This window comes from Oryx dammah, unplaced genomic scaffold, assembly GCF_014754425.2.
Source record: "Oryx dammah isolate SB20612 unplaced genomic scaffold, SCBI_Odam_1.1 HiC_scaffold_8, whole genome shotgun sequence".
NCBI lineage: Eukaryota > Metazoa > Chordata > Mammalia > Artiodactyla > Bovidae > Oryx > Oryx dammah.
The window spans coordinates 8,376,124-8,391,204 of record NW_024070192.1 but is presented as its reverse complement, the minus strand read 5'-3'; the positions used below and the strand labels follow the sequence as shown (position 1 = coordinate 8,391,204).

Genomic DNA, 15,081 nt, shown 5'->3' with positions numbered 1-15,081 from the left:
TCATACAGATTAAAAATCAAGAAAGATCAATGATCATACCTGCCCATCAAAAATTCTCTCTTCAGTGAATCTCTGGATACTTCCCAAACCAGACTGACATTCCCATCCAGGGCTATAAAGCAAGAAGCATGAACAAAGGACAGGCCAGGGTGCCTGGGATCCCTCCTTGCACCTCGGTGGTCCCCAAGCTCTTGCCACGGACACTATATAGGGAGCCTCTTAATCAGATCTGCCAATAAATGAACTCCCTTCAACTGCTCTCTATAAACAGTAGGATCAACGAAGCGGGTTTGGAAAGACCCAGTTTAATTTGAGAAAAAATGCTTTACATCCTATTTGCAACTCAAAATTACAAAGGATAATCGCTGGCTTCAACATCTATCAGCAATATCAGCAAATGTTTAGACAAAGCTGCTAAAAAGTAGCTGAACTGACTGACTTGAGGTCTGTGACTCCTCCCGGTGCCAACTGGCCGTAATGAACAATTAAATCAGCAAAATGTTAAGGTAATTGAAAAGGACAAATGACCCAGTTTCTGTAACAAAGCGATGACACGAGAGGAAACAAAGGGAGAGGAGGATGTGAGGGAACAGAGGAGGCTGAAGAACTATAATAACTGAACGCTAAGGTTTACCTGAAGGAGAATCCAAAGAAGGTTAAAAAAAACAAGACATTGTGTTAGCAGAGAAAGTCTGAACAAGGATTTGGCACTGGATGATGTCAAGGAATTATTAGTCCTCCTCTCGGGTGGGATAATGACACTGTGGTTACTTTTAAAAAGAAAAAGGTCCTGGCACTTCCCCGGTGGTCCAGTGTAGGGGACGTGGGTTCGATCCCCAAATGGGGAACTAAGACCCCACAAGTGCACCAGAACTAGAGAGAAGCCCAAGTGCCACAATAAGAGACTTGACGCAGCTAAATACATACTTTTTAAAGTCTTTACAGTGCAAGGTATGTTTCAGGATGAGTTAACAAGATGCCTGAAATCTGCTTTTTATATACAGCAGCAGGAGGAAAGCGGAAAGAATAAATGAAACAAATTGGCAAAACGTTGATGCTTTCGGAGCTATGCCATGGGCAAGTGGGCATTTATCAAGCCTTCTTTTCTACTTCTGCATACTTGAAATTTCTATAATACAAGGTTTACCCTTTTTTTTTCCTTGACAAAAACAGGTAAATCAAGAAGGCAAGGAGCTGAATCAGATCCTGCTTTATTTCTTGAAATATCCCCTACTGAACCACAGCTGTCTTCACTCCAGCACATTAAAAGTAATTCAGGAGGCATCATGTGTTGGAAGAGTGGGTTTAGGAGAAGAGAAAAAGCCTGGTTCTGTACAAAATAGTGTGTGATGGAAGCACAATATGATTGCTCATCGTCAAAGCTAAGTAAATTTGACCACATTCCAGGTTTTACTAAATGGAACAGAATTTACACTATGGCATTCAAAAACTTGATAAATGAAAAGAGTACAATCTCCCTCACTATTAATAAACTGACCAGGATCCTTAATGTATCAACAGAAAAACTGGATTGTTTCTCTCCACTGAACAAAACTTTTTAAGCTGGTGACCCCCAAATGCAGACTGCTTATTCCTTTGAGTAAAAATAAATTCTATTGCATACTAGGCTGACTGAAGATATAAGTATACCTCCATTAATGAAAAAGATGTATTTCAATAACACACCTAATTATCAGAAAAAATTATCATAAAAAAGGCTCAGGGATAAAATCCAGGATGAGGGGCGGAGAACATGCTTCGAAAAGAAAAACAAAAGATGGAATGAAAGTATTTCATAACTAAGATAAAGGTACAAACCAAATATGCATGGGACTCAGGTCAGCGGAAGAAAACAAAATCAGGAAGAGGGTCGGGGGCTCCAGGTATCTTCAGGCGAGGAGGAGGGGCGGATGGGCACATGGGGCTTCAGGGGGCAGCCACCTGCCTCGGAGCAAGAGGACAAAGCCAGATGGGCTCCAGGACAGAGGAACAGCCCGGAAACGGCTGCACGGGGGTTGGGGGGTGGGCTCTACCTTTCAGATTTCTGTGCACCTTGCCCTCACCCTAGAAAGAGCAGACTGGACTGCATTTGGTGTACAGCCCCCCTTAGCGCTGCGATGCACAAGCACACCCCAGGGTCCCCCACATGTCTCCCCAACTGTCCTGATGCATAAACTGAACGAATGAAGTAAGGTTTACATATAAATACAAAGGTCTGTTTTAAAGAGACACACATTCATAGTTCACATGTCAACAAATGACTCTGCTGATTTATTTCACCTTGCATTTGGGCATGGGACACGGGCTGGCTTTCAGAAAGGGAGAGGAGAGGCCACGGATGTTTCCAGGCCCTGCCTCTCCCACTGGCACGTCTATGGTCTGGTTAGTTCTACAGACCTCCCAACAGTCTACACGAGTGACCAGCCTAGTCACTAGGTTACAGACCAAGTCTGAGACAGGGCCCAACTCTGCACCCAGAATCACAGCAAATCTTCTTTCATCCTCTAGTCTTGGTAGGAAGACATGAGATATCTGAGGAAAGAGGAAAGGAAGGAAAAAAACCAGAGAACAAAACAAACCAAAGGAAAGCAAGAGAATGAGAGGAACAGAGGCAAATGCTGCTGTGGGAGCCACTCGGTCAGCAAGTGCACGCTGCAAAAGAGGGTTTCTTGGTTACTCAACCCGTAAAAGCATACCACTTAAACTACTACAAAATCTGTCAAATGGGTTCTGCATAATTTATGAAGGTGTTAAAAAAAAAGCCAACTTCATCACAAAAGGGCTTTGCCCTTCCAGGAGGCATTGGTTAATTGAAGGCTCACAGCACGCTACTTCTCTTCTATGGAGAAAACACAGAGCCCTTGTCTGAAGACAGATCACAGATCTGAGCTTCAACCATCAGACCTACCTCCCAAGTCCTCACACGGAGAGCTCAAGGGAACAAATGGACACCAGCCGATCAAACATATCTGAGTGCCTACGCCTGCCTGGTACCAACACTGGAGGGAACAAGGGAAAAACAAAGTCTCTGCCCTTGAGGAACACATACAATAGTTAGAGAGCAATACTCGGGCACCTTGGAGAATAAAAGAAACTAACCACCTACCACTGACTGCACCATGAAGGAGGAGTCAGAGGAAAGGGCGAGAAACACGAAGGGCTTCTTAGCTGCCATCAGGGCAAGGGGTGGGCCAGCTAAGATCAAGATTAGCTGGGGTGAACATCTAAGGCAAGGAAGGAAGTGTTGAAAGGAAGCGGGTGGGGGGCCGGAAAAGACACAGTGGCAAACAGGGACAGCACAGAATAGATGGAAACATTCACGCTGGGAAGTCGGCACAATTATGGAATAAGCTTGAACGGGGAAGGCAGGATACGAAGGGCCTTGGAGAAAATGCAAAGCGGTTTACAACAGATGTGACTGATAAGAGCGATCACTTCCCCAGAGGGCTGACAGGCAGAACCGAGTCAGACAGGAGGACGCAGGCCCAAAGGGATGAGCCAGGCCCAAAGGGATGAGCGTGTGAGTGAGGAGGCAGCGCTCAGGAGAGGGAGGCAGACAGCTGTGACTCGAGGGCACCATCTAGAAGGTGCGTCGGCTAGGGATCCAGACGGCCAACAGGGTCTGGGAGCCCACGACAGGATGGAGAGAACAGGGAACTTGGGGAGTGGACGAGAGCAGAGAGCTGTCGGGTGACAGGAAGCCCACGGAGAAACAGGGCTTGGGACTTCCCTGGTGGTCCAGCTGCCGAGACTCCGTGCTCCCAACGGGGAGGCCCGGGGTTCGACCCCTGGTCAAGGAACGGGATCCCACATGCTGCAACTAAGAGTTCATATGCCGCAACTAATGATCCTGCATGCTGCAAGGAAGACCCAGGGCAGCCAAAGAAATTAATAAATAAAACGGGGCTGCACAAGGTTAGCAGCGGGGCCTCTGCCATCACGTGTTCCAGCAGTCCAGGGGCAGCTGTCCCAGCCGAGAAAAGCATCAGAGACCTGTCCTTGCCTCCTCGCCGCCGTGACCACAGAGGCATGGCTCCCAGTTCCTCCTCTCCCTCGGTCTCGCCTGCATCCTGACCCCCCTTTACACCCCACACTGACCTCTGCTCCATGGACTCACTCTCCTCTGCATCATTTGTGAAAGGCCATGAAGGCCAGGAGGAAGGAAGCCGGACCTGAAAATGTTTACACTCTGAAATCAGTGTTTTATCTCAGAACTTTCCAAATGAAACACTCAAATCCAAGCATCTCAGAACCACACCTGCCGCCCAAGTCTGTTCTCGGAGGTAACCTCACTAGGCCAGGGGAGACCACAGATATACCGGAGGGCACAAGCGACCGGAATGTCCTTCACAGATTAAGCTCTCCTCCCACAGGTTGGGCAGAGCAGCCCCAGGAAACATTTCTGGTTGAGCCTGGAAAGGTCACTCTTCAAGGACAAAAACCCTCCACAAACATTCCAGGACACACATTCTAAAAAAAAGAACAGCAAACGCTACCCCAACTCCCTGTGCAAGCTCTCTATTCTCTGAGCCTCAGACTCCTCACCCTCAAAAGGGGCTCAGCCGGGGCACTTCTCAACTCACCCAAGCACCAACCACTGTTTCTGGGCTCACATCTAACAACAGAATGCCTCTCAGACACCACAAATGCCTGCTGAAACACCTTCACTTCAGTTTTTCTTGTTTACCATTAACTCTTAGATGATTTCTTAATTCTGTCAAGTATACTGACCCCAAAACAATTGGCAGATTGTCATTAAATCAATCAAAATAATTAACTTACTTGATACCTACCGTGTACCTACTACTGACATAGGCACTTCCCACCTCATATTCTGGCAATTCTAAATTACAACAGAACTCTTGGTTAAGACAGAGAGAGGCTTTAAGTGGACGGCATGGCGCTTCCTTCCACGGTCATCACAGGACCCTGCAAGTCAGGACTTGGATCGCCTGTGAAGGCCACAAGCTGGCCAACTGACGAACACATCTGTCACCGCCACTTGCTGAGGTTACTGAAGCATAGTCACTTTCGGAGGGTCTCAAAAATAGTTCTGTTCAAATTATAGTTCTGTTCTTGCATTAACTGAACACCTCTTTGCTCACTCTGAATAAACGGAAAAGAATATTTTAGAGTAACTCTTGTACTTCTGTTTTTCCTCAATAAAAATAAAGCAAGGAAAACACTGAGGATTTTATGTCGTACAATTACAGTGAGAAAAGCACAAGGGACACCACAAAAATCACTAGACTTTACATTCTAGTTTCTACCTACATCTGTAGGGAAAAGGGTAATATATTTCATTTTCAGATTAAAAAATAATTTCTTCCAAGTCAAAAAATTTTACTACTGCTTAAAACAGAAGCGAGTGCAAAACCAGTTAATTTTAAAAGATTGAGGGGTGGCTGAGAAGTTCAATTTCAAATTCTTTTGTAAATCCCTGCATAAATATGACAAGGCAAACTATAGCATTTTGAAAACAGTAAAGAAAGGAAAATAAGGAAGCTGAACATTAGGCAAGCAAAATACCTCTTTATTATCAAGTGTTTGCCTAAGAGACTAGCCTTTGCCTCAAATGATCAGGGTTGCAGCAATATTTAAAAATCGTCTTTAACATAATAGAAAACGTAAGGCACCAGTCCCATGCCTGTCCCCTCCACCCTGGGGCATCTCCCAGGCTCACTGTCCTCCACTGCCCCACACTAATCTCCTAGCACCACCAGCCCCTGCCAACCAGAAAGGGACAGGTGACCAAGCCCCACAAGGAATCCACAGGCCGGCCAGCATCCTGGGACCGGAGCGGGGGGCAGGGAGGATCAGATCAAGTCTCTCTAGAATCTGAACTAGGAAATGCGAGAAGAATTGTTCACTTAGAAACTGAAAGAAGGCAACGAGAAATGCCACAGAGTCAAACTGGGGCCAGAGTTCTGACCAGCTGAAAAAGCATGTGAGCAGTCAGTGGCGAAGGCAGAGTCCCGGGGTGAAGGGTGAAGTTCCGCGGACAACTGCTGCTGGGAACACCCTCCCTCCCCCCAAGCCAGGTTCCTGGAGTTCAGCCCATGCAGGCTCACATTCCTGGATTTCTGCACAATCCCATCACACACAGCATGTGTTCCAACAACAATATCCCCTCCTCTCAGGCCACAGTGGGATCTCTGCTCTTTATGACCAAACAACCCACCCAGCAAACAGGAAGCAAGCCTTCCTGGTAAGCCATTAACAAAAACACTGAACAGTCCTAGGACTGAAGGAAAATACAGAAGTAAAAAATACACCTCCCTACACACAAATCTCACACCTGACAGAAAAGGGGTACCAGGGAACTTTCTGAGGTAAAGGAGGGAATGGTTCTGCATCTTGACAGAGATCCATGTCACTCTCTGTCAACACTGATCAAACTGTAAACCTAATGTGATCATTTCACTGTCTGTAAATTATACCTCAATTTAAGAAACAGACGCCCTAAATCTAAATTGTTCCCTTGAGAGGACCTGAGTTTTGTTTTCCAAAACTAAATTGATCTGGATAAATCTCACAAAAGATGCCGAGCAGCCAGCCAGATGCAAAAACACTTGAGTTTTTGTACACAGAACAGACACAGAAAGTCATCTCTGGTCAGAGTCAAAATAGGGGCTAACTACAAGGGACCAGGAGGAGCTGAGGGTCTCTCATTGGGCTGAAAGGTTCTGGTTCAGACTGGCACTTTCATCAGGGTGTATTTCATGACCAAGGCATCCTCCAGTCATATATTACACCATAACGGTAACACAAAAGAGACAGGGAAGAAAAAGGACTTGTTGTTGTTCAGTTGCTAAGTCGTGTCCGACTCTTAGCGAAAAGAATTGTTCACTTAGAAACTGAAAGAAGGCAGCAAGAAATGTCACAAAGTCAAACTGGGGCCAGAGCCAGAGTTCTGACCAGCTGAAAAAGCACATGAGCTTGAAGCCAAGGGGAAGGATGCCTTACAGTAATTTAAAAGAGACTGGAAAAAGTTTGTCTGGGTTTTTTTTTTTTTTTTTTTGGCCTCTAATGAAATTATTATTTTGAGCCAATCTCTTTAGGTAAAAAACAAAGAAAATTAAGACTTTTAATTACCCCATTTGGGGAATTCTAATATGACTCAAGAATTTAATATTAGTGGAGGAAGCTCATTTCAGCACGGTCCTTAGAATCCTGTAAATTAAGCTCCATCTTTCAGTGCTCAGCTTCATATAGTGAATTCACCCTCAATCTAAATGAGCAGCAGAAGAAAAAAACCACTCTTCACATCCCTTTTCTACTTAAACAAACAAAAAAGGAGCAAAATCCAGAGGAAGAATTATTTAGTCACAATCCCACTTCTGTATTTTCAAAAGGAGAATTGACTTAAATTCACACACAACCCTGAGATAAATTAAAAAAAAAAAAGCAGATTTTGATTTTCAGAGACTTATAGTTTAAAAACAACTTCACAAACTTGCAAAAGTTCATAAGCATAAAAACAGAGTATGTAAAAGTGGAGCAACAGATAATCAAATTTGGACACCTAAGAAGATAAGATGCAAGAGAGTAAACTGGAAAGTACTTACAGCCATAATTAGTTCAAAGGGGTGTTTATACACCCTCACTGGTGACTGGTATTTTTGCACCATGATTGCAATAAAACAGCAATCCTTTCACACCTGCAAAACACAAACATTTGTGATAAATAACCATGATATGGAAAAAATTTGCATTTACACAACATACTACAGTCTAAGGAACCTCAACAGATCACAATTCTATGCACACAAAAGTCAAAAGATGATGCTTAATTATACAAGGGCAAGGGAAGGCAGGAAGACAGGAAGAAAAGGTGAAGAAAGTCCAAGTGGAGCGAGGGAAGGAGCGCTGGTCTGAGGGCTGGAGGACTCAATTACCTTACCAGCCTCACCGCCTCTCCTGGGGCTGCCCTGGGTCCTTTCCAGCAAGTGAAATGCCGAGATTCAATTATTCTAATAACCCATACAATTAGTTCTTGAATCATTCTCTCTTCAACTTCCATGAGAAGCCAAATAAAAATGGTGGCACTTCAAGATATTAAGCCCAAGACACACAAAAATACAAGTGGAAAAAAAAAAGATACTACTGTGTCTTAATTTATGGGATACTCCTCAAAAGCTATTTTCAAAGGAAACTTGTCAATCTCCATTTTCTAACTGCACAGGCTACAACTTCAGGGATCAGTCTTCAAATGGCAGATACTCCAAGCCCTCTGGCTAGAGGCTCCACTGACTTTTTCAGCCTCAAATAGCTGTAATGATCAGGATGCAATCAACTAAGTGTTCAAGCCTACTTCACCCGTCAAGAATCCTTCTCCAGGGGCACATTCAAAGGCTGGCCTCAGCCTAAACTGGATTTTTCTGAAAAACACACTTTTATTTGGAGCCCTCTATGGGACTTCACTTCCCTATTTAAAAGGGAGGAAGAAAAATAAATCCAAAGAGCCTACCTGTCCTGCTGAGGATAATCATTAAGAAAGTTATTTCATGCTGAGTACGATGAGAGGATATTCAAAAGTACAAAACGGAATATCCTCAAGGAGCCCAAAGTCTAGCTGTAATAAAAGAAAAAATTACAAAGGTATATTTTATTTCATGACTCCTACCCATATTAATTACATTTAAACAGATCTGGAACTTCCTCTGGTATGATTCACATACCTTTCAGAAAGACCAGGTTCTGGCAGCAAACAGCTACATCTGGCAGCTAAAGAAAAACTGCTGAAGAGTAACTCGGGGCGACCTCAAGCAAGTCATCTGACTTTCCCGGGACTCAGATCCACCTCTGTGAAGTGAGGTTCAGAGTGAGATAACACTATAAGACTTCCAGCTCTAAAAACAGGAGTGAAGTGAAGTGGTTCAGTCGTGTCCGACTCTTTGCGACCCCATGGATTGTAGCCTACCACGCTCCTCCATCCATGGGATTTTCCAGGCAAGAGTACTGGAGAGGGTTGCCATTTCCTTCTCCAGAGGATCTTCCTGACTCAGGTTTCGAACCCGGGTCTCCCTCATTGTGGGCACATGCTTTACCGTCTGAGCCACCGGGGAAATCTTAAAATCAGGAGACTCAGAGCCAAAACTCCTGAATCTACCACAATCAACTGGAATGCCGTCATTAATCTTGATTCTGGGACTGGCAGGTCCTGGTGCGCTGGGATAGAGTTCTGTTTAGTTTTGCCAACCTGATAATGCTGGTGCACAGCAGGAATTCGATAACCTTTTAAATTTTTAACTAGGAAAATTTAATTTTAGAGTATCTTCCACAGAAAGAGAGGATACTTACTGGGTATGTAAAGGGGTTGTAGAGATGGGGAGAGAATGTTGAAAAAAAAAAAGAGGAATGCGCGGTTAAGACTCCCGTAACACCCATTCGGGATTCCACTGCTTGGCAGAACCCGAAGCAACTACGCTCAAGAACCTGGTAATTCCCGAGCTTCTGAACTCCTGCCAGTTCCCAGCTTCGGATGCTCTGGTCCAAACCAACGTCCTACGTGGGAATCCGGAGTTACAACGGCCAAGCGGCACCGTGGACCAGGGCAGCCCTCTATTGCATGACAATCGGTGCTTTAAAATTAGCCAATGGCCGGACTCAACGAGTCCACCCCAAACAGGCTGGAGGGGCGGCCGGGCCCTCGGCTCCATCTGGCGGCGGGCGGGGGTGGGGAGGGTCCCGGCGCGGCGGTTTCTCGGGCCCCCAGTCCCAGGGAGACCCGGGGAGATGCACCATGGAGGGCAGGCTGGAAACCCAAACTCCGCTTCCCCCAGGAAAAGGGGGGGGTCTCCGGGGTGGGAAGATAGGGGGTGATGGGGGCGGGGAGGGGGCGACTGTAGGAGCCTCACGAGACGGGGCGAAAGGAAGGCCCGCTCCCGACCGGTGCGGCGGAGCTGAGGCAAGCCGAGCGGAGCCGAGGGGCCGGGGAAGGGTGGGCTAGGCGGGGAGGCCGCCCGCAGGGGCCGGGACGGGGGGCGCGCTCGGAGCCCGCCGCGGAGACGCGCGCCTACCTCTCGTCAGAAAAGCCGGGCCGGGGAGGCGGGGCGGCCGAGTGCGCTCATGCCGGCGGCTCCGTGGCACCGTCGCCGTTCCACTGCCGGCCGGCCGCAGCTCAGCCGCCGGTTCCGGGGAGTGGGCCGGGGGGGGGTCGGCGGGGGCGGGAGCGGGAGGGGCCCGGCGAGGCTCGAGTGGTTGTTACGGGTGACGGGGAGGGCGGGGCCAGGAGGCCGGAAGGGGAGCGCGTGCGCGAAGGCGGCCGAGGGGTGGAGGCGGGCGCGAGGACGGTTGCTAGGGAGGAGGGGAGGGCTGACAACGGGGACCCAGCCGAACTGCGCAGGCGCCGACTCCGGGCCGGGCGGACGTGGGCGGCGCTCGGAGCCGGCGTTCGCCCAGAAGCGCGGCGGGCCAAAGGCGCCTGGCCCCGCCCTGGGTTGCGTCAGGGGGCGTGTCTTGGGTGAGGGGCGGGGCCCGCGAGTAGCCCCTCGGAGGTGGCTGAAACAAACCAAAAAAAAAAACCGGTGGTGAGCCGAGACCCGGGGGAGTTCCGCTGACTTGAAACTGGAAAGTCTGCGAGGCATCAGAACAGCTGGGGCCTTCCGGCATTGCCGGCGCCCGCGGCCCTGGTTAGGCCCCCTGCCCGGAGGCCCTGCCCTCTGTCTGATCGGCGCAGGAGGCTCTCCGAGCTTCCTCGTTTTTTGTTGACTTCTGCAGTGCCCTGACCACATTCTCGCCGAGTAATGCAGATGAGGCAAATGCCAGGGCTGGGGAGGGGCTGGGTGGGACCCAGCAGCATCTTGTCAACACGTCCAGGCTGTGCAATGGAACTAAGCCAAGCGGATCTGGCATTTCAGCGAGAGCTCCAACTTCGAAGCACAAGTGTGATACACACTGAGACCTTTGGGGGTTCTTAAGAAGAGCTGATGACTAGAGAGGGACCGCACGCACGTCCACCCACAAAACAAGGCTGGTTTTATAGCCAACATACAGTTTCTCCATCAATGTCACTGTTGTTCCGTTCCCATTAGTCACCCTGGGTGGCTGTGCATTTGACGCTGCCAGGGCAGAGCACATATTTGGAACTGTTTTAGAATTCCCTTCAGGGCCAGTTTACCAGTCACACAAGAAAATCATTCATTACTTGATCACACCTTGTTTTTCAACTCAAACCATCATTCTCTACCCAGCATGACCACCTACCCTGCTTACTAGACTGATCTAGGAACTGGCTTTTGCCTGTTTGTAAAAATCACGTCCACCTTCAAAAGATGCTGGGAGAAAGAGACAGCCTAGTAAACAATAGCACTTATGAAATGATCTCACCCCAGAATTGACCTCATCTGATAAGGCTCCAGATGCAACCGGAAATTTACAGGAAATAGAGAACAGAGCAACATGTTAAATGACACCAAGGGGGAAATTATCAGCCAAGCATTCATCATGGGAAATGCTGCATGACAAATATATTGTTTATCAAAGTACAATGGAAAAAAATAGGATAAAGGCCACACTATAGATCAAAAGAGACTGAGGAATTTATTAAGTCATACACTTATAGTTTGTGTGCTTTGTATGTATATTTATACTTCAGTGAAATTTTTTTCACACATAAAATTACTTTCTTGAAAAATCCAAACTGTAGAAATCTTCATGTGGACTTCCCTGGTGGCCCAGTGGTTAAGAATCCACCTGCTAAAGCAAGGGACACAGGTTCAATCCCTGGTCAGGCTAGATCCCACAAGCCTGACCTAGATCACATGTCCACCCTTGAACCAGTCTTTTGATCCAGAGGGTTCAGTGTCCAGTTCTGGGTCACACAATCCCAACAGTAAAACCAGGGATAAGTCTCCAGTGAAACCTGGCGCACGTACAGTGACAGAACGTGGTTTAAAAAAAAGAAAAAAGATACATGAACTGTATCTTTAAGCAGTATCATCAAGATACATGAACAGATTCCCAAGGTGAATAGACTCGGGAAGGGAGCAACATTCCTCTAGATGCGTAAGGTATGATGTGTTTGATTGTTTTAAAATCAGTTCCATTGGGCAGATATCCAAAATCTATAAGAAACAGCCCTGAACACCACGCCGCAGAGTTAAGCAAAAAGATCCAGTCCTTTTAACACACGTGCACAGAGTTCTTATTATGTGTCAGACGCTGGGTGAGGCGTAAAGGTGAGGAGAGGAAAAGTATATCGGGAGCCAAAGTAAAAGTGCCTTGACAAGATAAGTCTGTGTCCCTTGCACATGAATCAAGTCCAGGAAAGTCCAGGGTGGGAATGACACCTCCCTGATCACTGTCAACTGCCGACTCCCCCAAGACCACCTGAATGTGGATGCAGGTGGCCTCTGGTCTCATCATCAGGGACATAGGTTCCTTCTGTCTTGCTGATTTCCATGATGATGTATCCTCTACCCGAGGCGAGCAGGAGGAGCAGATGAAGACCAAACATCCTTCCTTGAAAGATGCTTCCTTGGAAGTAGGGTGTGTGCGTGCAGTAGTGTGTGTGTGTGCATGCGGTAGTGTGTGTGTGTGCAGTAGTGTGTCTCTGTGTGTGTGTGCGTGTGTGTGTGACAAGCAGAGCAAAGGACAGGCCTGGCGCAGCAGCAGTGCCCCAGCAAAGACCATCCTGCTGCTCCTATCTTCCGGTGCACGCCGGCTCTCTTCCTCAGACAGACTCTTTAAGGTCATATTATGAGAGTCTCTGAAACACCTTGACTGAGTCCCTAGCTTGAGGAGCGTCTGTGTCCCTCTTACTTGTTAGACGGAAGCCCTGATGGGTGCTTTGTATAGGCCATTTATCAGATGCCTTTGGAATGGAGACAGGATGGCTGAGCTCTGGCATCCACAACGAGACACTCTGGTTCCCTTGGGTAACTCAGCTGAGTCCCCACTAGGAGCCTGAGTCTGAAACTGCCATTCCTGGTGGTCAGCTCTGGCTGACAACAGGATGTGGCATCCACAACCTGGACACAGATCCTCTGGCCTGTTACATCTTCCCCAACAGGACTAACCTGAGCTGGGGACATGGTTACTGGTCCCTCTGACCACATCTTCTCCACCCATCTTAGTGCTCTATCAAGAGTCATCTCAAGAAAAGATCAGGAAGTTGTTGATACCTAAGAGGATCGGGGGTATGGATTAAAGGAAGGGTCATTGCCGAAAGGACACTGGGAGGCAAGTGATTATCTTGGCTAACATTTCAGCCTGCTGAGCCCAACCTCTTGCCCACAACAGTGAAATAAACAGGAGGTAAGTCTGAACGAATCCTTTGAACGTTACTAAATCTCAAGGTTGGTGAAATATTTAGGCTGTGCTGAGAGCACTTAGGCCTCCCTGGTGGCTCAGTGGTAAAGAATCCCCCTGCCAAGGGAGGAGGTGCAGGTTTGATCCCTTGGTCAGGAAGGTCCCCTGAAGAAGGAAATGGCAACCCACTCCCAGTATTCTTGCCTGGGAAATCCCAGGACGAAGGAGTCTGGTGGGTTACAGTACACGGGGTCGCAAAAGAGTTGGACACGACTTAGTGACTAAACAGCAACGAGAGCACTGAGTTCTGATTCTCTGGTGGCCCTACCCACCTCGGCATATACACTTTCTACTTTGGTCAGATCCTGGGACGTGTCAGGTCTCTTCCACTTCTGGAAGAGATCACTTTCTTATTTGGCAGTAAAAGGGTAAAAGACAACCTTGCAAAGCATGACAGTTTCTCCTGACGTGGACCATCTGGCAAAGTTTCCGGCCTGGAAAAGTACAAAAAATATAGGTTACCCTACAGGCACAGTTTCTTCGTTGAGCACTGGCAGTCATCCCATGGTTTTGAGCTAATATCATTGCATCACTCCCAACCTGGGAAAACTTCAAGCCAAGAAGACAGATCTGCAAAAGCTATCATCCAGCCTTACATTTTTCTAAAATATTTCATTTCAATCTGGAGAGGCAAAGCTCTCCACATCTTAATTGGCTTCCCCCTCCTCCAAGTCTTCCCTCTTCCAAGACACTCTCCATGCTACTGGCAAATTTCTTTCAAACACACACACACACACACACACACACACACACACACAGACTCTCACTCGTTTGCTCAAAATCTAACACTGGCAACAGAGATAGATTTCAGCTTCAAAGCCTGCCATCTGAGATCTTCTGTAAATCTTTCTTTTGTTCAGAATGATTTTACTTTCATCTCCCCTTTATCTGCTCACTTATTCATTCCTTTGTTAACTCAGCAAACATTTATTCAGCCCCGTAATTTATTCAGACACCGTATTTAGCACAGGAGTGTGGGAAGATCCTCTCTATAAAAACAGATTTTCCTTCAAGGGGCTCAGCCTACTGCATGGGACTGACAAGTAAACAGTGACAACACAGCCTGTTAAGTAAGCTCTGTTCAGTTCAGTTCAGTCACTCAGTCGTGTCCAACTCTTTGAGACCCCATGGACTGCAGTACACCAGGCTTCCCTGTCCATCAGCAACCCCTGGAGCTTACGCAAACTCATGTCATCGAGTAAGCTCTGTAACCGCCCCCCAAAGCCTTTCCTTTTGCCTCTTCTCCTCTGTGTCTGTGTACCCGGCGCTTCCATTATAAGGCACTGATGGAGAGTCCCTGGTAGTCCAGTGGTTAAGACTCTACACTTCCAATGCAGAGGTCTCAGGTTTCATCCTTGGCTGGGAAACTAAGATCCCACATGCCTTGCCTGGCAGCCGGTGGTGGGGGGTGGTGGTAGGAAAAGGGCACTTGTTAAAGAATTGAGTCTTTCTCTACCCTCCACTTGTAAGTTGCTTGGTTCTTGGGATCACATCCACTCATGTTCTTCTGCTTCTGCACTTGGCATTTTCCAGAATCCTGTTAAATACTGGTTGGGTTGAAGTGATGAGTCTTAAATTAAGCCTTTATTCTGAGAGCGTTAAACAGTCTCTCTGGCCGCTGCACTGAGCTCATGCCTCCTTGGGAGCGATGCTCTCAACCCCTCCCCCTGCTGAGCTGTCTCCTGTGTCACCCAGTGAGGACATGGAGCTTAGAGAAGCAGCCCAGCTGAAGAAAATTGCTTAGCCGTGTGCCCTGGACAACCTAGC

The 15,081-nt window shown here is 47.5% G+C and overlaps 1 protein-coding gene across 3 annotated transcripts in view; it reads right to left on the bottom strand.

Annotated features, from left to right (window-relative positions):
• SEC14L1 (SEC14 like lipid binding 1) overlaps window positions 1–10,145 on the bottom strand; it is a 46,937-nt gene extending 36,792 nt beyond the window's left edge. The window contains exons 1-2 of one of the 3 annotated variants that reach the window (XM_040244668.1): window positions 10,023–10,145; window positions 7,569–7,661 (exon numbers count right to left, since the gene is read on the bottom strand). In XM_040244668.1, coding sequence (XP_040100602.1) covers window positions 7,569–7,631 — 63 coding nt within the window. In that variant the 5' untranslated portion in view covers window positions 7,632–7,661; window positions 10,023–10,145. Of the gene's footprint in view, window positions 1–4,098; window positions 4,988–7,568; window positions 7,662–8,681; window positions 8,858–10,022 lie in introns of those variants that run through there. The other 2 variants (XM_040244669.1, XM_040244670.1) reach the window with 2 other exon arrangements.
• Between the last annotated feature and the right edge of the window lie 4,936 nt (window positions 10,146–15,081).